This window comes from Talpa occidentalis, unplaced genomic scaffold, assembly GCF_014898055.3.
Source record: "Talpa occidentalis isolate TD23 unplaced genomic scaffold, MPIMG_talOcc4v2.1 talOcc4.15, whole genome shotgun sequence".
NCBI classification, from domain to species: domain Eukaryota; kingdom Metazoa; phylum Chordata; class Mammalia; order Eulipotyphla; family Talpidae; genus Talpa; species Talpa occidentalis.
The window spans coordinates 43,782,002-43,809,379 of record NW_023601543.1 but is presented as its reverse complement, the minus strand read 5'-3'; the positions used below and the strand labels follow the sequence as shown (position 1 = coordinate 43,809,379).

The 27,378-nt window shown below is 36.9% G+C and overlaps 1 protein-coding gene across 2 annotated transcripts; it reads right to left on the bottom strand.

The window, feature by feature from the left end:
• Positions 1-507: 507 nt before the first annotated feature.
• Positions 508-27,378, bottom strand: RLIM (ring finger protein, LIM domain interacting). Of its 2 annotated transcripts, XM_037512244.2 has the most exons (5): positions 27,183-27,378; positions 25,315-25,378; positions 10,820-11,012; positions 9,223-9,306; positions 508-7,987 (listed from the first exon to the last, which is right to left on the bottom strand). In XM_037512244.2, the coding sequence occupies exons 3-5, from the start codon at positions 10,986-10,988 to the stop codon at positions 6,369-6,371; spliced, it is 1,872 nt and encodes a 623-aa protein (XP_037368141.1). In that variant the 5' UTR covers positions 10,989-11,012; positions 25,315-25,378; positions 27,183-27,378; the 3' UTR covers positions 508-6,368. The 2 variants fall into 2 exon arrangements, with proteins under 2 accessions (XP_037368141.1, XP_037368142.1); XM_037512245.2 differs by lacking the exon at positions 25,315-25,378.

Sequence of the window (27,378 nt, the reverse complement as noted above, 5' to 3'; positions counted from 1 at the left end):
AGTGCAATCAGAAAAATTTTAGCTATTTAATAGTAGCTATTAGTGATCCATTTGCAAGGTCTTAGACTTAAATCTTGCCTGAATTCAATGACTTCAAAGGACTTTAATTCTCATTTCTTATTTTTTAAGATGACATTTAAAATAGCTTACGATCTGCTCTACTAGATCCTGTTCTGGGTAAAGGTCCTTTTCACTGACTTTGTCACCAAGAAGCCTGTGCACTGGCTTGTTGCCTAGGTCAACTTTTCAGTGGTGGTCTTGAGTTTCAAAGAATAGAAACATTAATAACACTAAAAACAAAACCCTGGGAAGGTCATGAAGAGGTGACTACACCAAAATTATCCCAAGGAACTGAGTTCCTTTGCCAACAATAAGAGTTTTGTAGGTAGCAGAGAAAATGAACCTCTAATAAATTTCACCATTGGCTAAATGAATACCAAGAGGAAATTTCATAAAAGTATCACAATGTGATGACCTACTTATAAACAAGGACATCTTAGTGGTTTAAGAAATACGCATGAAGGTTGGAAGTAGGGATGGAAGAGAAGCTGCATGATCACACATGCACACCTAGCCAAGTTTTTGTATTTATACAGGCCAAGCGAGGGAGTAGTCAGGGCAATGGTGAGAATACAAGGAAACAGCGAAGATGTACCTACTTAAAATGTTTACATAAATTTTCCCAGGATCCTTGTATTGGTATATACTTTCAATCTTTTATTTTACCACTTCAAGATTAAGCCACTAAACGATACAAACACACAAGTTATGTCCCATAAACCAGTACCTGCCCGTACTCATAGATAATGAGGGGAATCAAAATCAAGGTTTCACTGTGATTCCATTTCATTCTAAAAATCATCTACTCGGTATCAGCTTGAAGCAACAGAATCTTTATCAGATTCCCCCTTTTAAAGAAAAACCCAAGGAGAGATGATCAAGCACAAATGATCACTTCATGCATTTTATTGATAGTCTATATTTTAAGTCTGCAGTATGACATCTTACATAGGGAAAAAGCTTCTTCCTAAAGATAACTATTAATAATCAAACCAGCTTTAATATGACTTGACCTTTCAAGGTCTTGTTTTGCATTAAACAAGTTAATTTTTAGCAGGTGTAAAAGCACTGTACAAAAAAAAGGAAACTGGGTACATTCTCAAAATTTAATACAGGGCTTCCCAACCAGGAGTCTGCTGTGTGTGTGTGTGTGTGTGTATGTATGTGTGTGTGTGTGTGTGTGTGTGTGTATATATATATATATATATATATATATATATATATGAGAAGGGTGTTATGTTCAGGTTTAAATGGAAAGAAAACCAGAAACCAGATAAAGCAAGCCAATTGAATTCTCATCACTTTGTGCTCCTTTCTGCTTTTTATTTTTTGAAAATTTCTCCCAGAGGTCGGGAAGCCCTGGTATAACAATCACTTTATTCTTGACAGAACATACATTTATGTGCTTCATGTTCAAAGACATAAAGGCAGCCTTTGTTCCTGTTCCCCTCCAAATCCCTTCAGGTTCTTATAGGTTTCAGAAAGCTTCCCAAGATTGCTGCCCAGTTCTTTATATGAATCCAAGTAAACATCTATACCAAAGCAGCTCTTCCTGGGAGAAGATAAAACAGGCACAGATACATAATCAGGCCAATTGCGTACCTACTCAACCTGATACCTGATCACATGACCCTACATCTTTAAAAGCAGCACCAGGGACAAATGGAGCTATCAAGAGGTAAAATCCAAACACTGGATAGTTAAAACACGTATAAATCAATCAGTTAAAAGGATGTTAGTGAAGGGGCACTAAAGAGTTAAGGCTGGGCAACTAGTTTAACCATACCTGGAATAATCTGCAAGATGAGGAAATGACAGAGGAACCTTGAAATAACTAGGCACAGTGGCATAATGGGGATCGCTTTCACTGCATGTCTTTTGCGTCTCATTCAATCCAAGTGACTCTAAAGCAGCTTATAGGTCTGTTAGTAAACAAATCCTAATCAAAAGCAAATATCTCACTAATTTTGATGTTGGAGGGTGTGCCTATTTCCTTCAAACTTGAATTAAAACATGAAACAAAATGAAAATATTCGTAAAACTGATACAATCTGTTATTCCTTGAGAGGTCCAACACCTTAGTAACAAGTTCTATCCTATGCTGTATTTTAGTACAAAATGGAGTAACTTAAATCGCCCACTTGTTGGGGATAGTAGATAATATTTTAGAAGCATTCCAGTTAAGAATTCTTATTTCAGAATGTTAGACTTTAAAAGGACCAGTACCAAGCTCATACTGTTTCTTAGTTCCTTATTAAGTCTGACTTTAAAATAAGTAAAATACTAGTTTCTCACTTTTCCCTTCAACTTTCGAAATAAAAATGCTGATTTAATTTTTAATTTTTTTCAAATGTACGCAATTTATTAGTTAATTCAGTGAATTACAACACTGTTATTGAATATTAAACATACTGAAGAATCATACTATACTCAAGGGGGAAACTGCCTGACATGTGCCTTGTCAACCTCTTGCATTACTAAGGTACCCAATACTTTAAAAAGTAGCAATCAGCATAGTTTCATAAGACAAGAAAAGAATAAAAGTACCCTGGCAAATGTGGCTTGAATATTGGTAATACATTTGACAGGAAAGCCAGTAAGGTAACACTTTAAAAAAAATCTAACAAGGCAGATTACAAATATTTTTTGTTCACAAAAGGGAGAAAACAAATGAATGTGTGTTGGGGGGAAAGGGTAAAAATATCCTCCATCCTTAAAGTAGCAATTAACATCCACAAGTTGCCAGTGTTTTAGGCAAGCTGAAAAATTGGACTTTTAAGAGACATTTCACAACATTCACCTCCCTATCACCTGAGTATTTTGGGAACTGACTTTAAGTCACGGTTGATGCTTGACCCAACTTACATCATGGATATGTGGGAAGCAGGTGGTTAAGTACAGAGCATATTAAGTGATAACCTTTGATAAATATTATTTGAGAAACTGACACTAGAAGAGAATACTTGGCACGGAAAGGACGCATTTTCCCAGTGGAAAAAATTATCCGAGGTAACATACCTAATCAATTTCCTAATCTTACAATTTGAGTGAATACCAACAATCATGTTTTTAGAGAACATATATATATATATATATATTCATATAAAATCCTGATGCTAAACATTTTTTGTTAGTTGCACGATTATTACCTATACGTCAACACTAATGTGAACACTTTTTTCAATCCCCACCTTCATTAACCACTAATACCACTGAGGTACAACCAATGTGTTCTCTTTTGAGCAAATATTCCAAATTAACATGATTCATTTTCCAGTGATGCTACAGATAAAGCCCGCCAACTTTAAAGTTAACTTGTTCAATTTTGGTTTTAGTACCTAAAAATCTCAACTTGTCAGCTGCTTGGAGTTAACAATACACTTCAGACACTTCGGGCCAGTAAATTTTTAAAAATATCTGAAATATTCAAGGAAACTCAGTTTTTAGTACTTTTCCCCTATGCCTTGAACAATGTAATCTCCCAGCTTTGCTTTTTTGTTCCTATTACTGCATGAAGTTCAAACTAGGTCTTCAAGACAGAACCTTTCTGTAATAAAGAAAAAGTGCAAAGATACAAAATGAAATGTAAAGTCTTTTGCAAGAAAATGCTCCCTCGAGAAAACAGGTGTTTGGATGCTGGTAGAAAAAAAATATTTTTGTTCTCCATTGTACATCTGACACCTACAAATGACCTTGTCTTCAATGTCCACAATATTATTAAGTATATATTAGTTATGGACCTTGTGAAATAAAAAGTAGCAAATTCCACTGAAATATTTTTATCCATTCTACATAATTCAAAGGAAATGAATGAGTGCGGCTGGAAAAGGTGTCCACATGCACATGTCCAATGTGCATTCTACTGGAGGCTAAAAACTTAAAAATCTATTTCCAGTGTTTATGAATAGCTTCAATATCTACATTCATAACCAGCATTCTGCATGAGTTACCTCTTACTTTAATACTTCACAAATGAGTAATACATCTTGGGAGGTTAGGGAGGTACCTGTTGTCAATAACTTTCTTTAATGCTTAGAATGTGCTACAGGTGTTTTTAAACCTATTTTAAATGAACACCCCTATAATAATGGGACATTTTTTATCAAGAAAAAAGTGGGTTTGGTTTTAGCCAATGAGGACTATCTTGCAGATCTGAAAACCGTAGATTATACCCTTAGGAAAGGAGACAAGGAGGCTCACAAATATAAAGGAATCCTGACTTTCACATGGACAATTTTTTTTAAAAAGATAAAATGTATTACATAAGCGCCATAAGCAGTGAAATCTGCTTATATAAAAAAAAATAAGTGAAGCTTTGTTTGGACATTATTTCCTTGCAAGAGCAGTACATATCCTTAGTAAACAACTACTGTATTTACAAATTAAATTTCCTTGATACTTAGGTAGGATTGAAAGCCAGAGGAAAACATGAAAGAATGAGCTTTGAAATAATCTTTACAGCTAAACTGGTAACAGTTAAGATAGCCAAATAATTCCTAAAGCAGACTTGCTTATTTTGTAGAGTATTTGACTATGCCTGGGTAGTTAGCTCACTTTGTTCAAGGCCAGGGATGTGTTAAATTCCTCTTTGGGCCTATTAGAATTTCCCAGAAAAACAGCCCTCCACAGTCAGACTAATCCTAACCCCAACCTGGCCTCAAGACAAATTCAGCAAGAGTACTAGGGTTCTTCACAAACCTATTCTTAGTACTAAGGAAACATAAAGTGCCTGTCCCATAGCTCATGACAACAGTCTCATCTTCAAATATGGGCAGCACAACTGAAATTTGAATTTCAAGTAACCCAACAAGACTCACTTTCAATTAAGGATAAACGCCCCTTAATTCTTCAACTGATCTTTAAATGTGCGATGTTAGGTCTGTGTTAGAGACAGTAATAAAACATTAATAAGTGTGCACTGGTACCTTAATTTTCAAATCTCAAAAAACAATGCAAATTAGAGACATTCTGATTAGAATACAGATTTTTACCAATCTCAATTCTTATGCTAAGAGTGGTTTAGAGTCCCTTTCCTCCATCCTTTTTTTCCTTTTTTTTTTGAGGAGCAGACTTTAACAAAAACAAAAAAACCAAAAAACCCAGAAAACATCAATGTAACTTGTGCCTGGCGGTAGTAGTTTTTCTTAAACCAAAGCTCTGCCAAATTTGCTGATCTACTTCATCTGCTCAAGTAGAATACTGTGTCAAGGATCTCACTGAATGAAAGCAGTCCACATCTGTATGATTACTGTCTTCATGAAAAGTTTAAATTCTTTAGAGCAATTTTCTTTACTCCTCCCATCTTTCATTTCCTGCCTAAATCCAAGTTAAAATACACAATTTCCATTGGTCTTCAATGCAGTTCAATTCTGCACTCTGTCCTTTCCTTTGCATGTCACAGTAGCTGTTCACATACATTAAATATTATAGATATGTTCTGCTCTTGACATCTACACACTTACAAAAGCAGCTTTGTACTTTGTTTGGTGTGTTTTTTACTATGTTGGCTCACAAAAAGCAGTTTTTTCATTTCTAAGCATGGTACTTTACAATTTTTAATGCATTAATACAACAGTGCATTGGAAAAGTACTGAGCCTCTACAAAATAGCTTTACATTTTTAAAGAAATGAATGTGATTTTTTTCACTTACACAAGCATAAGCTTTTTTTTTTTAATATTTCCACAAGATAAATATCTCAATTAAACTATAAGCTCACTCTACAGTGTGCCACAGTGATGGGCTTAGGAGACAGTTATACATTTAGAAGATCCTAACCTTAGTGTTATTTACACTGACATGTCCAATATCACCTCATCTGAAAGGCGAACAAATAATATTCATAACGTAGTTGAATTTGTGCCAACTAATAACTGGGAACAGTATAGCTTTAAGCAATCACTTAGGAAACATTTACTGTAACTTATTCTAAACTGGGAATTTCCTTCAGCCCTCTCTCCTATGGCATGGGAAACTTTAAAGATCAACGTCAAACAGATTAGAGCCATTGATAAGGCAGATCTTTTAAGATAACAAAGGAGAAAATGCCAAGTGTATATAGTAAATGATCAGTAATACCAATTACTGATACTGAAATCAGATTTTTGTGTCCTAAAACATTGTTTTTTAAATATTTCCTTTTATTCTGGAACAGAAACTGGAGAAAGGACAATGATTCATTCAGAAAGCAGTGACTCAATTCAGGTTGCTACTTTACATTTAAGCACCACTCAAAAAGTGGACATAAAGCAAGTGATTCCTGTTTGCCCATCACTATACCAGCTTCATAGCTGACAGTTCAGACCTTAATTACACAACGCTTTCTCTGTTACCAGAAGCTAAGACTGCTCTGCGACAAATAGGACAAGTTGAATTCTCAGATAACCAGCGATCGATGCAGTGGACATGGTACTCATGGGAACAAGGTAGTTTACGAAGTTTGTTGCCTTCTGTATATTCTGTAATGCAAACACTACAGGTTTTTAATGCATCGTTTTCACCAAAACTTCTCATTGCCAGGTTGTCAATCTGTTCTTTGGTGAGTCCTCTAGGTTGATCATCATCATCCTCATTTAAGAGGAAAAATTGAGCCAGACTAAGGAAAGGCAAAGAGCCACTTTCATCAAATGTTACTGGGGCCCTATGTCGACCCTCTCGCCTGGCACCTGATGAGCCTGATGATGAGCTTCCTTCATTACTGCCTTCAAACACCTCTGAGCTAGTCTCTGAACTTTCACCACTGGAACTGGAACTAGGGCTGGAACTGGAACTGGAACTGGAACTGGAACTTGAACTGGAACTCGAACTGGAACCAGAACTGCTACCACCACCAGAACCCCCTCTTCCATTCCGTGATTCTGCCCTTTCCATATTTCGACTAGAGACTGAGCCACTAGGCTCTGAATCACTATCACTGTACATAAAGTAGCTTAACTCACCAAAACCTGTCATTATCTGCCTTAACATGGTCTGAATTGCAACAGATGTGGTCTCACTTAAACCAGTATTTAAAATTCTACGGATGGGAATTCTGATAGTACTGACATAGGTTCTCACACCTGCCCGCTCAGAACGTGAAAACGTACGCCTAAAACCTCCTCGTTCACTTTCGTAAGTGACAGTGTTGTTTGGTGTCTGAGACCTTGACCGAGTTCTGCTAGCTATGCTATCTCTCTGCCGATATTCTCCAGGACGAACTCTTCTTACTTGAAGATCAAGGACTATGGTTGGAGGTCTCTGACCTGATCCTGTAGATTCGCCACTGCCAGTTGTGTCTGAAGAACCTGCTCCTTGAGAGGCATTTCTTGTTCCAGAAGCTGCAAAAAGACCTCTACTTAGCAAGTCAGGTCCGCTTATTTGCTGTCTCAATGTCACATGGTGCCGGGTTCTAGAACTTCCCTCAGTCTCATTGACCAAAGGATGCTCAAAAGTCTGAGATGAGATACTGTGATGAGATCGTCGTGGAATTTCACTCATTGGATGCAGAGGTGACCTACTTCTTTCAGCTCTTGCCCGGGTTCTCCGATGGTCTGGGCTCCTACTTCTTGCCCTTCTCTGACCTCTCGTAGGTGGGGCTTCTCCCGTTAATGCTTCAGTTGAATTTCGTTCTGATCTGGATGGCCTTGCAGATGTTGAGTCAGATCGTAGAGTTTCCACTTGCCTCTGGCTATTGTTGTCCATATTTTCTCCATTAGAACGTCTTGCAGATGGCTCATTCTCATTTTCTGGATTTTGGCTTCCATTATTACGGTTAACATTAATCTCTAAGCTGAATCTGAAATCACCACTATTTGGATTAGTCCGGCTCACTGCTCTCCAGGATTGGTTTCCTCTTTGCCCACTTCTTGTCGTATTTCCAGTTTGTCTGACAGAGTTAAGCCAGTCTATTATAGAGTCACCATTAGACACATCATCTGAGGAATCTCCACCTGTTTTTTAAAAAAAGGAGGGGAGAGGGAGAAAATGGGACTACTAAAGTTAGGACAATCATGTAATAGTGTTCTAAAACTTTGTATTAAAAAGAACTGAAAGATTATGAACAGATTTCTCATTTACAGATTTTTGTATATTATACTGGGAAGATCTGCAAGTAAAGGCAAGAAAATGTCAATTCCATTTTCAAAGGGCAAGTTAATCTTAGTGGAATTTAGGGTATTTTTTCAAAAGGGAATCTGGAGGAAGTCTATTTTCAGTACTTCATATACTGTGGACTGTCAGAAGACAGTTTTTTTTCAGTCCACTGGCAAAACACTAACACAATCGGCAAGGTGAGCACCAATTAAGGTACAGGCATAGTATTATAGTTTGGTTCACATTTTTGTCAAATTTTCATAAATCTGTAACATTACTTCAAGGCATTTAACTTAAGGAACTTTGATAATATAGGATGTTTTAAAATACAAGACTGTTATAGCCATTGCAAAAGTATAAACAAGGCTTATGGGCTTAAAAGTATTTGAATATTTCTCCATATTACCAACATTTAAACTTGACATGAAATTGGAGACCAGACCAAATGTACAATCTGAACCTATCACAGAATATATAATGGCATAGTCAAGAACCAAACTGTCATAACAGCCTCTTAAGTTAGATAGTCAAATTCCTTACTTCACATTGGAGGGGATATTAGACCTGGGTTCAGAGCAGGATTTCTCCACAGTGGCCCTAATAACATTTTGAGAAAGAGAATTCTTTATTGTGGGGGGAAGTGCGGTATATTTTAGTATGTTAGGATTTTCAGCAGCATCCCTGGCTGCTACCTTTCAGTTCCAGTAGCAAACCCCAGTCATGACAACCAAAAATGCCTCCAGATATTGCTAATCTCTTTTAGGGGGCAAAATTATACCCAACTGAAAACCACTTGGTAAAAAAATGAAGCATTTTTCCTGCTGGTGAAGAAGTCGCATGTTTATAAGTCACATACTTAAATAGGCCATCTCTCACTGTATCCCAATTAACACAAACAACCCAAAGGTGAAGCAGAAAAAAAAAAACCATGTTGACATTCTCACCAGATCTCAAGAAAATGTCACTCTCTTTTTATAAGCAGTTACTTAGCCTCAAAACTTCCAATTATGGATAATGTCTGCCTCACATTTATTATTATGTTATTTATTAACTCTATCTTCTACCCATCCCTGTAACCCCAAGCAAAATATACCTCTATTTTCATCTGAGTTTTGTGGTGGAGGGCCCTCTTTTATTTGCTGTAGTCTTCTTAGCAACTCTTCCTCAGTACTTTCACCTGAAAATAGTTTTAAAATGTTTGCCAAATTACAAATTAAAAACAATGACTCTTAACCCTGTGATGAAAACCATGGCATAAACAGGAAATCTGGTAAAATTCACTTCTTTGGGAGCATGATATTACAACTTACGTTTCTACAAGTGTATTTCCAGTTTACAAAATGCTTTTGCATATGGTATCTCACTTTTCAAAACTGCAACTGTAGAAGGTAGATACGACTATTATCTGCATCTTAAAACAGTGGAACTGAGACTGAGTGAGACACTGATGAGCCAGAAGTCACAGCTAATAAATGGTAAAGCCAGAATGTCACACTTAGGCACTCTGATTCAAGTCTGGTATTCTTGGCTCAAAGTACACTCCCTCTATAGAATCATGCTAATACCATACCTTTAAAATTTAAGCTAATATCCAAAACATAGTAGAACTAAATAGAAAGGAGGAAGAGAGATAATAAATTTTTAATTAGAATCAAATGGAACGTGACTGGGCAAAAAGAATAACCAAGCACAAAATTCTGAATAATTGACAGTTTTACTCAAGGCTAGCTCCAAAGGATTATTATTGGGACATATTCAGGAAGTCAGAAATGACAAAATAAAACAAGCCTGCCTAGGAACTAAAGTCCCCATTTAGCTATTCCGCACTTGGACTCACGTCCAGTTACTTAAATAAAGCTTTAACTAACAATGAAAAGATTGTTCTATTCTTTCCATTTCAATTAAGCTCACTAGAAATTCATAATATAATTCATAACATATAAATCTGATACAGAATAATTCTAAACATGGTGAATAGAACCAAGTAGTGAAGTACAGCTGTAAATGTCATTTGTATTGAAATCATACTGCAAAATGGCTAAACACTGATTCAAAAGAACACCTGTACTCCTATGTTTACTGCAGCACTATTTATAATAGGTAAAACCTGGAAACAACCCAAATGCCCAAAAATAGATGACTAGATCAAGAAGATGTGGTACATATACACAATGGAATATTATTCAATGGAATATTATCAAAAAAGGTAAACTCACGCCATTCACAACAATGTGGATTGAGCTAGAAGGAATTATGCTCAGTGAAATAAGCCAGACGGAAAAAAGAAAAATACCGGATGGTTTCACTTATAGCAGGAATATAGGGGAGCCAAATAAGACATCAGTGTAAAAAAAATAACAACAGTACAAAACACAGCAAAGCAAAAACAGACAATTGTAAATCAGAGACATACTGCAGGGGAGGAGGAGGGAGAGGGATCGGAGGGAGGGAGGGGGGAGCAACAGGGGACTGTGGTGATGGTGCACCGGTGCATTGGTGAAGGTAACTCTACGGGGACTACACCTGAGGGGGCGGGGGGACCAAATATTGTTTAAAAATGAACAATAACGTAAAAAATAAAAAAATAATAATTAAAAAAGAAATAGATTTTTAAAACAAGTTTCAAATATAAAAACCCAAAATGAAACAGCAACTTACACATATAAATTCTTAAAGTATATATTGCATACCTGGGGTGCCTAGCAAATTGTTATCCCTCATAAGCCTATAATCTTCTTCACTCAGGTTATTTACAAATTGATAGAAAGCTTCTTCCCGATCCAATCGGTCCATCTGACTTCTGCGCTGTGCTGCAGACTGATCACCACTTCCTTTATCGTTAGAATCTGAGCTTTCCATCTTGATGAACAAGTGGAAAATTATCTAAAAGGAGAAAGGAGATAGCCATTTTAACTATGTGAAAATCCAGAATATGGGTCAGGACACAGATTTTAAGACCTCATATGAATATTTCATGATAGAAAAACTCCTGAAAAGTACTGTTATACATTAAAAAAAAAAAAAGACTAGATTAGGGGTCAGCAATCTAGTGGCTCATGGGCCAGATTCAGCCGTGTTGCTCTTTCCCTCCTTATGTCTTTTATACTTTTAAAATGGTGTTGTTTTGTGAAAATTGTATGAAATACAAATTTCACTTTTATCAAGTTTAACTGGAACAGTCATATACATTCATTACTGTATTGTCTATGGCTGCTTTCATCTGAAAATCAGAAAGCTAAGATCTGAAATATCAGAAAATTTTCAACCAACTCTAATCATAAAATATTTCTTCACAAAAGTAAAAAATGAGGCTTCAACCAAAGTAAGTATCCCAGTCACTCATTTGTTGACTAAGAAAAGGAAAGCCATCCACTGATGTTAAATATTGCTTGACTACAGAAGCTAAAAGTCCAGAGAAAATAAACTTATTAAAGGATTATAAGCCTTTGGTGAGAACAGTTGCTCAAAAGTGAGGATACTGGGATATAGCAATTATCAAGTAAAAAAACAAGGCAGCAAATGATTTTGAGTGGTTATTGAAGGAACTCAAAGATTCTGAAGTAACTACAAGGTGTAGCCTCTCTGAATGGTCTGCATGGAACAACTACAAGTGATAATGTTTTCAAAGAAGTTGAGAAAACACTAATTAAGTAGAACCTGAAGAGGAATGTGCTAAGATGTGTTATTACAACTGAAATGGTGATAAAAACATGTGTAGAGCAGAAAACTATATAATTGGACGAATTCACAAAGCTTGTGAAAATGTAAGGGGTTTAATGTCTATTTGTTATATCATACATCAGCAGATAGCTTGTAGAAAATATCTGAAACAGTAGTGTCAATGGTGAAACTTCACTACCGTGGACTTAAACCATCAATTCTGTGAATTTTTGTCAGAAACAGAAATTGAATTTCCTTTTGATGTCTTAACATTGGTAAAGTTTTATGTGATTTGTTGTACTCAGGGCCAAGACTGAAAATTTTTTTTCTGAATGCGAACAACTATCTTCAATTACTATTACCAACAAATGACTTGGGAAATTACCTGCAGACTATGTTTATTAATGAATTCAACCTAAAATGACACAGCAAAACAGTGCTTATATGCAAAACTTATATTGTGGCAAAGTCATTTCAACAATAACTAACATTGGAATCACAATGTGAAGCTGTTATGTGCACTTTAAAAATAAATTATTTATGCATACAAGAGCCGGGGTACAGGCCAGAGATACAGGTGGTGAGAGGATTCACCAGAGATAGAGTGGGGAGCGGAACAGGCAGACTGACTGAAATACACTGCTGAGGGGAGCAGCAGGGGTCAGGAGAGGTCTGCTGCAACATGTGGGTTTCTCCCTGGCCGGCCAGGGATTGAACTCATGCTGTAGAGGCTGCAGATTGCTTCACAGTGTGTTGCTTAACCCCTTGCGTCACCAGGAAGGCCCTGTTTTGTGCATTCTTGTGTACTATCAAAGAAATGAAAGCTCCATTCCTACACAAATTTATAGAAGATATATTTTCTGAGCACAAATTATAGTTCCAGCAGTGTTTCTGGACTTCAATGCAAGTATAAAGGGTATTCTCTTATATGGAAATCCATTCAGAAGCTTCAACCTTAACCTCAATTAACTCTGCAATGTAATGATGTTAAGGTAAGCATTAAGAACCTTAACAGGGCCTCCCCGGTGGCAGCGCAGTGCTTGAGTGCTGGGCTGCAAAGCTGCCCGCAGCCTCTGCAGCGCCAGTTCGATCCCCGGCTGCCGGTGAGGGTTCCACATGGCCTCGTGCTGCGCTCGCTGCTCCCCTCAGCAGTGTACTTCATCAGTCTGCCTGTTCTGCTCCCCGCTCTGGTGAATTCTCTCACCCTCCCACGTTTCTGACTGTACCCAGTGCTTGTATAAATAAATAAATTTTTTAAAAAAAGGTAAAAAAAAAAAAACACCTTAACAGAATGCCTTCCAAGTGAAGAATATGCTTTATTAAAAGCATGTGTGTACTGATTATACAATACCAATGTGTGAAAAGACATGATCTAAGATGAAATATGTAACATCCTCATTTCAAGTCAGCAACAATAAATGGACATCTGCAAGTGGTTCTGATAAGGAACATGCTGAAGCTTAGCAAAGCAAGATGTTATATACACCCACTAAAAAGAATGCCACTCTTCTCAACAGACCTGTATTACCAAACACTGTACTCCATTATCATTACATTTTAAGTATAGCAAGAAATACTTCTTAGAAATCTGACTTCTTTCCTTATATAATTATATACTCAATTTTGCTTTTTGATCAGCAAAGCAATATATTTATTTATTTATTTTCACTATCTGGTCTTTTATAGAAAAAGCCTGCCAAGTCTTGCTATAGATAATACATGAAAATGTCATTCTCTTGTTTCCTTCTAACCCCAGTTTCTCAAAAGTTAATCCCACGAACATATGAAGATTTGTGGAAGAGGTAGTATACATTGATTTTAGGATTTAACTTCATACAGAACACATGAAGTTCAGAAGTCAATACTAAAGAAAAATATAAAAACAAACTCTTGCATATAATTAAACAAAGAAGCCCTGCTACCTGTCTGCTGCGCCTAAACAAATTTCAGTCTAGACATGGGTATATTACAGACCTCTACTGTTTTCCTTAGATCATTATTCTTAGAACTATCCTATCATTGTGTGAAGAAATAATGAACATCTCAAGGAAGGGGGAGATTAGTATTTTTGGAATTCCTAATCGCATAACTAAGATTCCTTACTTTTGATAAGAATAAACTAGACATTTTTGGGCCTCCCTAGTGGTGCAAGGGGTTAAGATGCAGCACTATGAAGCTATCTACAGCCACTGCAGCACAAGTTCAATCCCCGGCCAGGGAGGTGACCCACATAGCACAGCAGACCTCTCCTGTCTCGCCTGCTGCTCCCCTCAGTGTATTTCAGTAGATCTGCCTGCTCTGCTCCTCACTCTGTCTCTGGTGAATCCTCTCACCCCTGCATCTCTGGCCTGAACCCCAGCTCTTGTATGCATAAATAAATAAATAAATAAATCTTTTTTTTTTTTAAAGAATAAACTAGACATTTTTGAAATTTGTTTTTATAATAACCCAAAACTTTGAGAAGACTGAAAATCAACAGCTTAAAAAATGCACATAAAAGTTAGGCCAGGCAAATGAAAACAACGGCCAAATTTCCATATGTAGCTAATACAATTTGGTATCATAATAGTAAGCAGCTAAGTTTAAAAAACAGAAAAGATCAAAGGAAAAAGAAACATCAGTCATAATTCCTCAAACCAAAGAGAACTACCCGTAACATTTGGCTAATGTTCTTTAGCAGTTAAAATTCTGAACACTAATAACATGAAATTAGGATGAATTCCACTTGTGAAGGAGCAATAAATAAGTTTGAAAATAATTTACAAAAAAGTTCAACTCTCTAGGGTTGAAAGGTGTTAAACATATAAAGCAAAAGCAAAAATGTCTGATAAGAACATAAACCAAAATAAGAGAAAACTCACTGTTATAAGAATGGCACACACACACACACACACACACACACACACACACAAAAGAATAGCATCTGGCAGGTTAAAGCCCATTAAAAAACAGAAACTTGCAAAAACCTAGGAAAAACTTTTTAAATGTCTTTGAAAAACAATCTAAAACAAAGGGTCTTGTACTGAGCGTGTGGGGGAGTTATTATAGTAGCAGAAGATGGAAGGTAGAGGCACTCAACTTCTATTTCGTTTGTAATTTATTCAACTTTGTGAATCACATTCCAACTGGACATAATGGTAAAAACAAACTCCGAGAGAACCAAGAGACAAAACTGTAAAAACTTCTCATGATAATCTTTGAGAAATTATAGAGAACAGGGAGATGATAAAATACTAGATTTAAAAATGACTGAATCTTCAATGAAAATGAAGTCTATAAACCCCTAGCACAAAATCTGACAACAAACCTAGGAAGAAAATTTTGTCACAGACTATCAGATAGATCACAACAGAGAAGTATATTCACCAGAAGTGGGGCTCTCTGAAAATTAACCTCATTTGCTTTACATAGGAATATTTTCCAACCTTGGCTTGCACATTAGTATCACCTAGAGTGCTTCTCTGGGGTTGGCCAGATAGTGTTGTTATACTACTGACTACATTCTTGGTTTCTGAACAGAGTCTGGAAAGGTTTCTCATTGTTTTTGGAGAAATGTGGGGTAGGACAGCGCTTGTCAAGGTTTAGTATTTTGAATTTACATGGGAAGATTGTTAAAATATAGATTCTGACTCAGTGGGTTTGGGGTAGGGCCTGAAAGTCATGTTCAATAAGCCTCCAAGAGGATGCTGATGCTGCTGATCCCAGAATCAGTCTGAGTGGCAAGGAACTTGATGACAATAGTTTAACAGACTCATAGTTGTTAACCACCACTCAAACTTTAGACCCATACTTTAACAGTTTAAAAGGAACCATCTAGATGAATTTATCAAAGACAAGTTAACCAAATCGATAGTCAATGCAAAAATTGGGAGTTAATACTGAACATGTATGTGATATTCTGAATTCTCAGTGGACTGAGGATGAGCTGAAATCATCAAAAATGAAAAATGTGTGACCCTGAATATTTATTAAGGGTTATCAAGTTAAAATAATAATTAAGTGTACAGAGTAGGGGAAGACCTCTCTTGGCAATTCACACGAAGAAAACACGAAGTTTTTAGTTAATACAAACACAATAAAAAGTCTGTTAGGATGGTCAATAGGCACATGCAAAAATGCCTGTCATCACCGATCAGGAAATGCAAATCAAAACCACGAGATAATACCTCACACTTGTGAGAATGGCCCATATCAAAAAGACTAGCAGTAAGTGTTGCCCAGGGAGTGAGAAAAAGAACATTCATACACTACTGGTGGGAATGTGGACTGGTCCAGCCCCTATGGAAAATAGTACAGAAGTTTCTCAAAATATTACAAATATATCAACCAGGACCCCCTGATGGCCTAGGAGTTAAGTCTCAGTGTTACTATTGCAGCGGCCCACCTGCCCACTGCGATGGCCTGAAATTCCTGGCCAGGGAGGTGACCCACATGGTGCAACAGACCTTTCCTGTCCTGCCCGCTTCTCCCCTTACCAGTGTAGTTCAGTAGATTTGCCTGTTCTGCTCCCCACTCTGTCTCTGGTGAATCCTCTCACTCCCCCGCCCCCCCCACCGCCACCTCTGGCCTATACTCCAGTTCTTCTACACAAAATAAATAAAAATTCTACAATAAAATTACAAAAATAAATAGTAATTCGTTTTTTAAAAAAAGTAAAAACAGACAAACTATACAATCCAGTAATTCCACTCCTAAGCATATATATATACCTAAAGACTGCAAAAGCAAACAAATCAACCGACTAATTTGAAGGGATATATATGCACATCTATGTTCAATGCAGCATTATTAAGAACAGTCAACTTATAGAAAATAACTGAAGTGCCCAGTGACAGATGAGTAGATTAAGAAAAAGTAGTATCTATACAAGCAGAGTACTACTCAGTTATATTAAAAGATGAAGTCTTGCCATTTGCAACAATGTGGATGGAACTGGAGGGGGAGGGAATTATGCTAAGTGAAATCAAGTCAGAAGGAGAAAAACAAATACTGAATGATTCTTACTCAATACTGAAATATAAAGAAACAGATAAAACGAAACCAAAACAAACCATAGAAGTATGACCTCAGAATTGAGGTTACAGCAAGGGGATGGAAGGGATGGGAACAAAGTACAGAAGGGGCCCACAGTTTATGATAAATGAATATGGGTGCTTTGGAGGTGGGTGTGGTGACATCTGAGCAGGTGTGAATCACATAGTGTTGTAAACAAATGTTACCCCAATAAAAAATTAAAAAAATGTCTATTTGACCCAACTGCCAAGAAACCTAAAAGAGTTACCTGCTGTTTTCAAAAATCAGTCTTCAAATAAGGTAGGTAACAGTACCAGTACAACATGCTGTTCAGACTATACCTGGAATATCTGAAACATTTTAAATACTTCTAAAAGGACATTGGTAAGCACAGGAAACTATCTCAAGATGGTGAAAAGACACTATGTAAGAAGTAGTTGAGTTACCTGGAGATATCCAGCCTGAAGAAAAGACTAAAAACGGGCATGATTAACATCTTCAGATATTTAGAGTTATAACATGAAAGATAGAAGAACCACAGGGTGGAACTAGGGCCAATACTGGAGAAATATGGAAGCAAATAATTCTTCCTTTTTTATTTTATTTTTAAAAGATTTATTTATTTATGCATATAAGAACTGGGGTGTAGGTAGAGGTGTGGGGGGTGAGAGGATTCAGAGTGGGGAGCAGAACAGGTGGATCTACTGAAATACACTGCTGACGGGAGCAGCGGGCAAGACAGGCAAGGTCTGCCAATAGCTTGACAGTGCACAGATTTTAACCCCTGCTGCACCAGGGAGGCCCCGATTCTTCCTTTTTTAATACAACAGTCCAACAACAAAAAAATGTTATTCAAAGACGGAGATGGCAACAACCTCTTGAGGCAAGCAAGCTACCCATCTCCAGAAATTTTTAAGTTGAGGCTAGATATTTAAAGAGAGGATTCCTTACTAGGAGAGAGTTTGAACAGAGATTTCAGAAGACCGTCTAGATTAAAACGTCATTAAGGAAGGATAAATCACTTGGCTTCCTATTCTGGACCAAAGGCCATATTAAGCTATATATTCTAGTGACACAATTTTGTGTTAATACTTTCTTGAAAAAACTGATCCACTCATGTTGCCCCATCCCTATTCTCCTGCACACCTTGTGGTTTACTGTCTTCGTACAAATGATGTTCCCTCAGCCCCTTCTTAGGGGGGCTCACCCTTCAACGTTCAATGAAATACTACCTCCTAAGAAGTTACTACTCTCAGCTCGTAAATTTTCCATCCATTTCTTCATACAACATTCGTGCCACTAGAATGTGATACTTCCTGTCTTACGTGGTCTTCTACATTTTTGAAGCGCAATTGTCTTCTCTTTCCAAGCAGTTTCCCTTAGGAAAACAAGCAGAATTACAGTCCTTTTAAAATCCTTCCCAAAGCCACCAATACAGCTTCTCACACATTGTAGATATCGAAATAACTGAACCAAATCCAATGTGAATATTAAGTTCATTTCCCTTAACAACCTGCCTGAAGTTGCACATATCCAATAGATATATAGTGCAAACCATGTGATTTTAAAATTTCAAGGGGCCACATTAAAAAGCAAAAGGTGAATTAATTTTAATATCTTATTTAACCAATATAATCAAAACATTATTTCAAAAGGTTACCAATATAAAAAACTAGGTGTTTTATAGCACATCAAGGTAGATGCTAAATTCTTAAAGTGAAATACAGTCCTACCGAAACAACCAAAGTTGTGTTTAATGGAAAAATATTTTACATTGTTCCAGTTTTTTAATTAGAATTAAAAATTCAGTTCCACAGGTATACTACCAACATTACAAATGTACAGTAGCCACATGTATTTAGTGGCTACCATAATGGACAGTACAATTTTAAACTATTTGCTTGTAAGGTAGAGAAATTCCGCAGGTGGAAACTATTCCATGTTTCTAGTCTATGCTCCAATAATCCACTATTTATACATTTCTTTTATTTTTTAAAAAATTAATGATGACTACTCTACAGAGAGGCACAGATGATTCTTTCCTATGTTCACCAATCTTCAAGATTTATTCTTCATCTTCTAGAATTTCTGTAACTTCCTACATGGAAACTAGAGATAAAACAGTGTATGTATCTCTATTCAAGACCCTCCACACTGATTTTAGATTGTTGAATCCTCAACAGTACTTGCCTGATGGAGCCAGGGGTTAGTTTACTCTATTAAGAGGGATTTTTATTTTGGTTTAGTATTACTTCTTAATTCATAATGTTAACAATGGGACAAACAAAGCAACATGTGAACTAATCCAAATCACTATTACTTTCATGTTAACATGCTGCTCTCTTTTCCCCTACCCTCCCAGACATACGGCAGAGAAAATCATGGAAAATTATTTGCCCACATGATAACCCTGAAGCACACTTACTTTTATTTCAAAATTGCAACCAAACTAAAAAGCTTCAACTAGGAACAACAAACAATGCTTTTGCTAAGGCAGAGGTTTCAATTAAAGCAGCAGCAGATTAGGGGACAGGGAGAAAAGAATCTGATTTGCTTCCCCACATTTGCCCTAAGCTTCTATTCTGCCTTCTTTATTTCATCTGGACTGGGAGTAAGAGTCAAGAGATTTCAGCACTGGCAAGAAAACTCTACCCAATAAGGACACTTAAGGAGGTATGTTATGGCTGCAATACCTGCAGATGTCTGCTGGTCTACAGGAATTACATTTTGAAAGAAAAGGCAATCTCAAATGTAAGTAAGGCCTTCAACTTCCTTATAAAATGTCTCATTTTATTTTTTCTAAGATTTATTTATTTATGCATACAAGAACCAGGGTACAGGCCACAGGTTGGGGGGGTGTGTGTGAGAGGCTTTACCAGAGGTGGAGTGGAGAACAGAACAGGTGGATTTACTGAAATACACTGCTGAGGGGAACAGCCGGAGAGTCAAGAGAGGTCTGCCGCACCACGTGGGCAGCTCCCTGGCCAGGCATTGAACTCATGATGCAGTGGCTGCGGATAGCACCATAGTGTTGCGTCTTAACCCCTTGTGCCATCAGGGAGGCCCCTAAAATGTCTCATTTTAAACAGTCCCTTCACTAAGTGGCAAAAACTGAAAAAATTCAGTCCCTGGTAGTTATATTGTCTGGTTAAGTGAAAAAATGAACATTTTAAAGACCAAGGCATGCCAATGCTATCAAGAGATCATAGTCCAAATGATCAGATACAGATCTGTCTCCATTTTGTTGTGAAAATGTTAGTCAAGAATTGTTAACAAAATGGGTCTCCAGAGTCTACTCTATTGTGATACATTTCCAGTTTAACTAGTAAGAGGAAAAAAAGAATTCACACTCACCCCTGGGTTCCTAGAATCTTAAGAGAGGCTCTTCAAAATATTTAGTTATCTCTTCATTACAATATTTATGTACGTTAAGTCAGAAATTTTGGGTTGAGTATTCAGAATTAGCCACTTATAAACGTAAGTATATCCATAAAAGCTTACCAATATAACAATTTTAAGATAACATATATGTCATGTAGGTCTCTTCCTAGTTTCTAGAAACATTCATCACCTTATATTTACAAAGCCCTTTCATCTATATTTCATTTAATTCTCATTATAAACCCATGAAGTAGAAATCACCACCTCTACTTTAAAGATAAGAAATAGAGCAGAGAGGAAGTGATTTACCAAAGGTCATGGTGGTAAGTGTAAAGAGCCAGTAATTAAATTTAGGTCTCCTAATTCCAAATCTAATCAAATTTCACTAAATTGACAACTGCCTCCCAATATATCCCAAGACTATACACTTTAAAAATATATCCTTTTAATCCCAATAGGCATGTCTGGACTATTCAACCTTACTCTAAGCTTTTTTATACCCTGTCTTCTCCTGGTATGAAAACTTCCAAAATGACAAAACACCCTTTATAAGCAGCCACAAACCCAGTAGGACTTATTTTTATAAAGTCAACTTTTAGTATTTTTTAATATGATTGCCCCTTGGATAAATAACATAGTCTATTAACCTATTTCTTTCAGAGTACTGTGTGACAATATATCCAAACTTATTCCTGGAAACAAGCAGCCAAATCAGAAATTCTGCCCAGTCATCTCAAAAACCTACTCATTTGGTCAATGAATGTATGACTGTGTCAGGTAAATTTAGTTCTGGGGAGGAAAAGCCAGCAAGAAAACCAAACCTGAGATGGATTCAGTAATAAGGAAATTTGTATTTAATTATAAGGAAGTAGAAACAATTTTATTCACATTGAGAATTTTAAAGCATTGTTAATGATTTCCATTTCTCCTAGTCATTTATAAAATATGCAGATTAGGGTTTCTTAACACCAATAAAAGCAGTACTTCATTTAATTTTCCTATTCCATGTACACCAATCTTTAAAAATGTAATTTTGTTATGGTATGGTTATGGTATTAAGAAAGTCCCTTAAAACATATCGTTCAGCACTAATGGGTCAGGAGACCTGGTGCTGAGGAGAAACCCACACATATTCAATTAATACACTGCTTCCTAAGATCCAAATTAAGGGGACTTAAGGCATCAAAATATACAGTTAATAGAACAACAAACTTTACAAAACTGAATTCTGAAATTCAAATGCTTGTGTAAATTATCAATTAAAAAATAATCCACATCTATTAAGTCTGTTAGAAATGACCTCTTACAAAAAAGGGGGTGGGAGGGAGGCAACCTAGTATCAACCAACTACTAAGTACCTTGAGCATTTTCACCTTTTGCGTATGTATTCATACAGTTTTCAAACTCAACAGTGCTAAAGCAAAACATGCTATTTTTTTTTTAAAAATAATAGGCATCAACATAAAAATGTGTTATACTGAAGAGAAGGGCAAGCATCAGTCTGTTCGCAATACAACTTACTAAGACTCTCAAAAGGTAGATGAAAATTAATGACATGCAACCATTGCCAACAAAGAAAATGTTAGCTCAATAATATCATCACCCAAATGAAAAACATTGAATGCAGTTTTTTTAAAAAGTCAAATCACAAACAACTGCTGAATACGAGGTCAGGATATAAAGTATCAGCATATATGTAGATATTAAAAGTGTTGGGAATTCTTCATATACAGAATGTTTAATTTAAATTTTACAGCATTTGTACCAATCAAATAAAAGGCTGGTAACAACCAGATAGGTTTTTAAATTCTATGAGTAGCAAGGTGGAATTCAGCTGTGAAAAGGAATAAAACAGGAAATACTGGGTTCTAGTCTCCGTTTTAACTCACTAGCTATGTGAATTTGGCCAATTCATTTAGCCTCTTGTGCCTCAGTTATCCACCAGTATTGGATTAAACCACCTATAAAGGTCCCTTCCAGTTCTTGGAATCTTTTTAAAGATGAATGATATAGTCTAGGTCACATTACCGTACTAAGAAAAAAAAAAAGAGAAAACAAGAAAAAACTAGGCTATGAGTTTAGAATCTTTGCTTTTCTCACTGTCATTTCAATCATGTACTTCTATCTCCCTTTTATGACTATCTTATCTTTTAAAAGAGAAATATAATGCCTTTTTCAGAAACCTGGGTATTGATGTTTCACAGCTTTTACCAAGTGCACAATATTTCTCAACACCCACATCACTTGTTGGTTATTTCCAATATTGGCCTGTATCACAGGATGCTACCAAGGCCTCCACCACTGCTGGTACTATTACAGCAATGTGAGATTATACAATAGCAGCTGTTGGGTAGTTAACTTAACCTTGCTTAAAGTCTTCTATCTTAACCACTTGAAAAGGACAGCAGGAAAAAAACAAAAGGATTCAGAAATGTCCCTCACATATCTAATCACCTTATAGGTCTACTGACCTTGCAGCATACAAACAATTCTGACTGTACTTGAGCCTTCTACCATGTTACATGTAAAGAGTATTAAGAACAGCAACAAATTAAAGAATGGAGACCATGACAAATGCTGTCGATTCATAGGATCAAGTTAGTTTAAAAAAAAAAAAAAGGAAACCATGATGATAACATTAAATTTATTCAAGTACTTCAGACAGAGAATTTAATCTCTGATTACCCATTACATATTCTTTCATCATTGAACTATGTCACTGAATTAGAATGTGTTCTTATCCATACAAACTCAATTAGGACAAGCACATCTCATTATTCTGAAGAATTCAAAACACGACTCAAAAACTCAAAGGTTCAATGTGTTTATAAAAAAAGTTATTGATGTAAAGTCACTGACTACTAGCAATTTTGGTGTTCATCAGTAACTAAAGTACTATTTTAAGGGTGCGAGTTTTCCATCAAAAATTAACTTTTAAAATGAGTGAAGCCAGCTAGTTTTAAAAATTAAAATCACTTGACCAAAAAAGGGAAATATTATGTACACCAATGACTGCTCCAGTTTGGATAAATTATATAGCCACCTTAGATGTAATTAACATTAACTACAACTTTGGTCAATAAAAAAATGAAAATTGTAGTTAAGAGTTATTTCCTTTCTTGCTACGGTTAAAGTGGAGAATATGTGGTAATAGATTCATTTTCATTACAAAAAAATTAAAAACACTGAAAGTATCATATTCATCACCATGTAAACCTTTTAATAATAACCCAGCTTATAGCAATGAAATTAATGCAAGAGGTCCAAGAATTTATATACACATTACACAGATGTTTTGTCTCAACATTATGTGGGTGTTACTGTGACTAATGAATTAACCTGTAGGTGCTATTACGACTAATGAAATATTTATCTTGAGTTGGAGCACTAAAATATGGCAGAATCTACAACATAAATATCAACTATACATTTCAGGGGCAAAACCACAAGTTCATCAATATATTTCCTACTTCAAAATTGCCAATTTTTTTATGTCTAGAAATATCTTGTTGATAAAAGGAAAAATGAACTGCTTGATTATAGGGGTACATCCATATTTAAGGCAGAGGAAACAATGTTTTCTTTTCGAATAATACACATGTACTATTGCTTTCTTACACTGGTTATTAAAACTTCAAGGGATTATGTAAACTGGATACGTTTTGAAACCAATGGGTCATAAGGTTCTGGATATCCTTTTGTTATACAAGAAATGTAAGGGCTAGACTTACAGAAAAAAAACATGTCCTAGTCCTAGGAAATATCCTGAAATTCTAGCACCTCACTGACAGAGGACATTTCGTTTTCTAATATGTTATCCAGTCCATGACAAATCAAGGGAACATGCAGCTGGTGACCTGCTCTATTTCCTAATCCACTCGGGTTTTGGAAAATAAAAATATTATACATATTATACCAATAAATGCAGATTTCCATTTGACCTACTGTATTACTATTTCCATCTTACTACATGGTCACAAACATGAAAGAATATATTCAACCAGTCTAACATTTTTAGATATTTCATTAAGTCATTTCTTTAAAGCCATTTCTGATTTTAAGTTTTTTAATCAAATTATATGTGGTAATAGTTGAAACAGGAACTGTGATAGACCAAAAATGAAGTCTTACTTCATAAAGCAGATTTACCTGAAGTGTTAACTAGTTTTTGATGTAACATAACCCGTTGATTTTTTATTACAACCTTTCATTCTCTTTGCATTTCCAATCTAATTAGAGAGCAATTAAGTTTAGAGGTATTAAAGTTTAGTGACTGGCATCAGACAGACCTGGATTAAAATGGGGACTCTACCACTTACTAGCTATTTAATTGAGGACAAATTACTTAACCTCTTCTCTGAGTCTCACTTATCTCTACCAAACTGTTAATATCCTCATGAGGCTTTGCTGTAAGAATTACAAAATCATGCATGATGAAGCACAGGGCCTCACATAGAAGTGTTCAATATAAGTTAATTCTGAATTTAGGCCACCCATCCCAGTTTGCCTGGGACAAACCAGGTTTGCACCTGTTGTCCAGGGGTAATTATTAATTATACCTCTCTTGCTCTTAAAAGTATTCTAGCTAGGGAACTAAATTATAAATTAAGTGGTTACCTTAACGATGCTGCTGCTGCTGAAGGGAGTTAATAACAATTAGGATATTATATGTCAATAACAACTTTTTGTATATTGTAGGGGGGAAAAAAATGAAACACCACAGAAAATAATTTAGGATTATAATTCTGTAAGGTATTCTACTGATATTTCACTTACAATTAAATGCTGTTTATTTAAAACCATCCCATTCCAACATTGATTTAAGGCAGTGAATTGCTACTTTTTCTTTTTTCTGTTCTATACAGGTACTGGTAAACTTCAGACATTATTTAAAAAAGGAAAATTCAAAACAAAACAAAACAAAACAAAACAAAACACTAGTGAGTTCCAGCTACTCAAGAAACATTACCATTTGAATTCCCAGTGAAAATACAATTCTCATCATGAAGAATGCCCAACACCAACTAAAACATCAAATAATTCCATTCAATTACAGGGTCTGCAAAACAGTATTTTTTAAACATGCATTCTACACATAAATCATCAGGAGACGCAACAAAAAATAAATTACCTGACTGTTATGACATAGTATTGTAATACAATAAACTGGATTTTAGTTTTCTTCACTCTCTGCTCTAGAAAAAAAAAGAATCCATTATTCTTTCTCTTTTATAAGATAGACATTTTCTTTGAAATAGACATCCTAAGAAAATACACATCCTATGTATTATACTTACACACACACACACACACTCACACACCCCATAACCCAATCAAATTCAGTGTTAGCATATTATTTGGGGGAACTGAAAAGGTCAGAGGGAACCTTTAAAAGCTGAGGGACAATCTACTTTTTAATATAAGAGTGCTTAAAATAAGCCTTTCCTTACCAGACCAGTACTTATTTTCAGATTCTGACAGTTACTTTCAAGGACTTATTTGGGATGTTACACTAGCCTCAGGCAGAAACTAAAGTATTGGTGATCAGAACATCTTCGGTTAAAGAATGCTTAAATCAGTTTTTCAATAAGAGGTCCTAAAATCAGATTTCTAAAGTATCTGAATTGGTCTTCCTGGGTACTTAATTTAAAAAATGTGAAAACTGATTAGGTGCTATAATTGTGCCTGCCTGCTCTCAAGTCATCCAGGACGGACATAATGTACCCGATGGGGTGATATGAGTAGTTGTTTTGTCTCTAGTCACTAAGAGTCAAGTAAATGATTAGTAGTAAGTAGTGCGTTTATTATTTCTTCCTCCCTTCAATCATTCAAAACCACTGCGGTTAACTTTGATACAGGAAATGTGGGCTTCTATTTCCAGCAAAAAATTATTGTGAGGCCTTGCAAATGGTGGATGACAACCTGATAGAAAGGCTTCCTCTTGCCCCAAAAGGAAAGAATGACCTAAATAACAAGCCTGCTAGGCCTCAGATTCCCGGACTAACCTGTGGAATAAGTATGGTGAAACTGTCTAGGGAAGGAACGTGGCTGTCTCCTCCATCTTGAAATTAATCAGCATAAGGGAAAAAGGGACTGAGTATTCAGGAAGCAGAAGCCCAACCGGTTAATACTAGTTACTAAAGCTATGGCGTACGTGGCAGGTACCGCCCGCAGAAGCCAAGACCCTTAGGCTTTTTTTGAGGGGGGAGGGGTTGGTGGCCTGTGTGCGGACAGAACGAAAATTAACCTGAAAATCATTTGGCCCAATTCCCACCCTTACCCAAGGAAAAACAACAAACACGCAACGGCTTTTCCCTCCGTGTTATTGGGGGGCGGGTTGGAATGGGGGAAATCCTCGCAGTGATATCTGTGGCAAAGCTACGCCAGGGTTATTCAAGCAAGGGAGTTAACCACATTTACCTCAAATCTATAGGGAAGATGTCATCGGGGCCCCAGGGGGCGCTTAATTGATAGTGCCCTGCCGAAGGGCTCAAAATGGGGTTTCACAAACCCTGGGAAATGTAAAGGCCCAAGAGTTCTCAGCATCTGACTTACAGCAGTCTTATTCCAACCCCCTCCCTTCCCCAAAACCCAAGCCCACCATAAGGGGGGGGGCATGAGAGACGCCTTCGGAGACCCGAGGAGAGTACACCTGAGACAATCAAAGACTCTCACGCTTGAGGCCAACACTCGAAAATCGTCTCCCACAAATTCTTAAGGCCTCTAGAAGGAAGGCCCAGGCTGCAGCTCGCGCGGCCGAGAGGAAGTACTCCCCACCTCCTTCCCCCGACAGAGCCTGTGCACTGTACTGGACACCCAACTAAAATGGCAGCGGCGACGACGCCACGGAGCCCCCCGCGGCAACCGGCGCCCGGGGTCCGGAGGCGGCGCTGAGTCTCCGCCACGACGCGCCACATAGGCCATTTTGAGAGAGCGCGGCTCCGCTGTCTTCCCCTCGCTCTCCATCCATTTCTCGGAGGATCCCGAGGTTACACTTACTCGGTTTAGTGTCGGATTCGTCTTGGTCGGTTCGGCCGCCGCCGCCGAGGCTCCTGCGCGCCTCCCCTGCAGCCTCTCTCGAGCCCGCCTCCGATGAGTCGCTGGTGGAGACCCGCCTCTAGCCCAGCGCCTGCTCCGAGACGTTGCTCAGGCAGCCATTATCTTCCCCATTGTTACCAAGCAGCGACAGGAAACG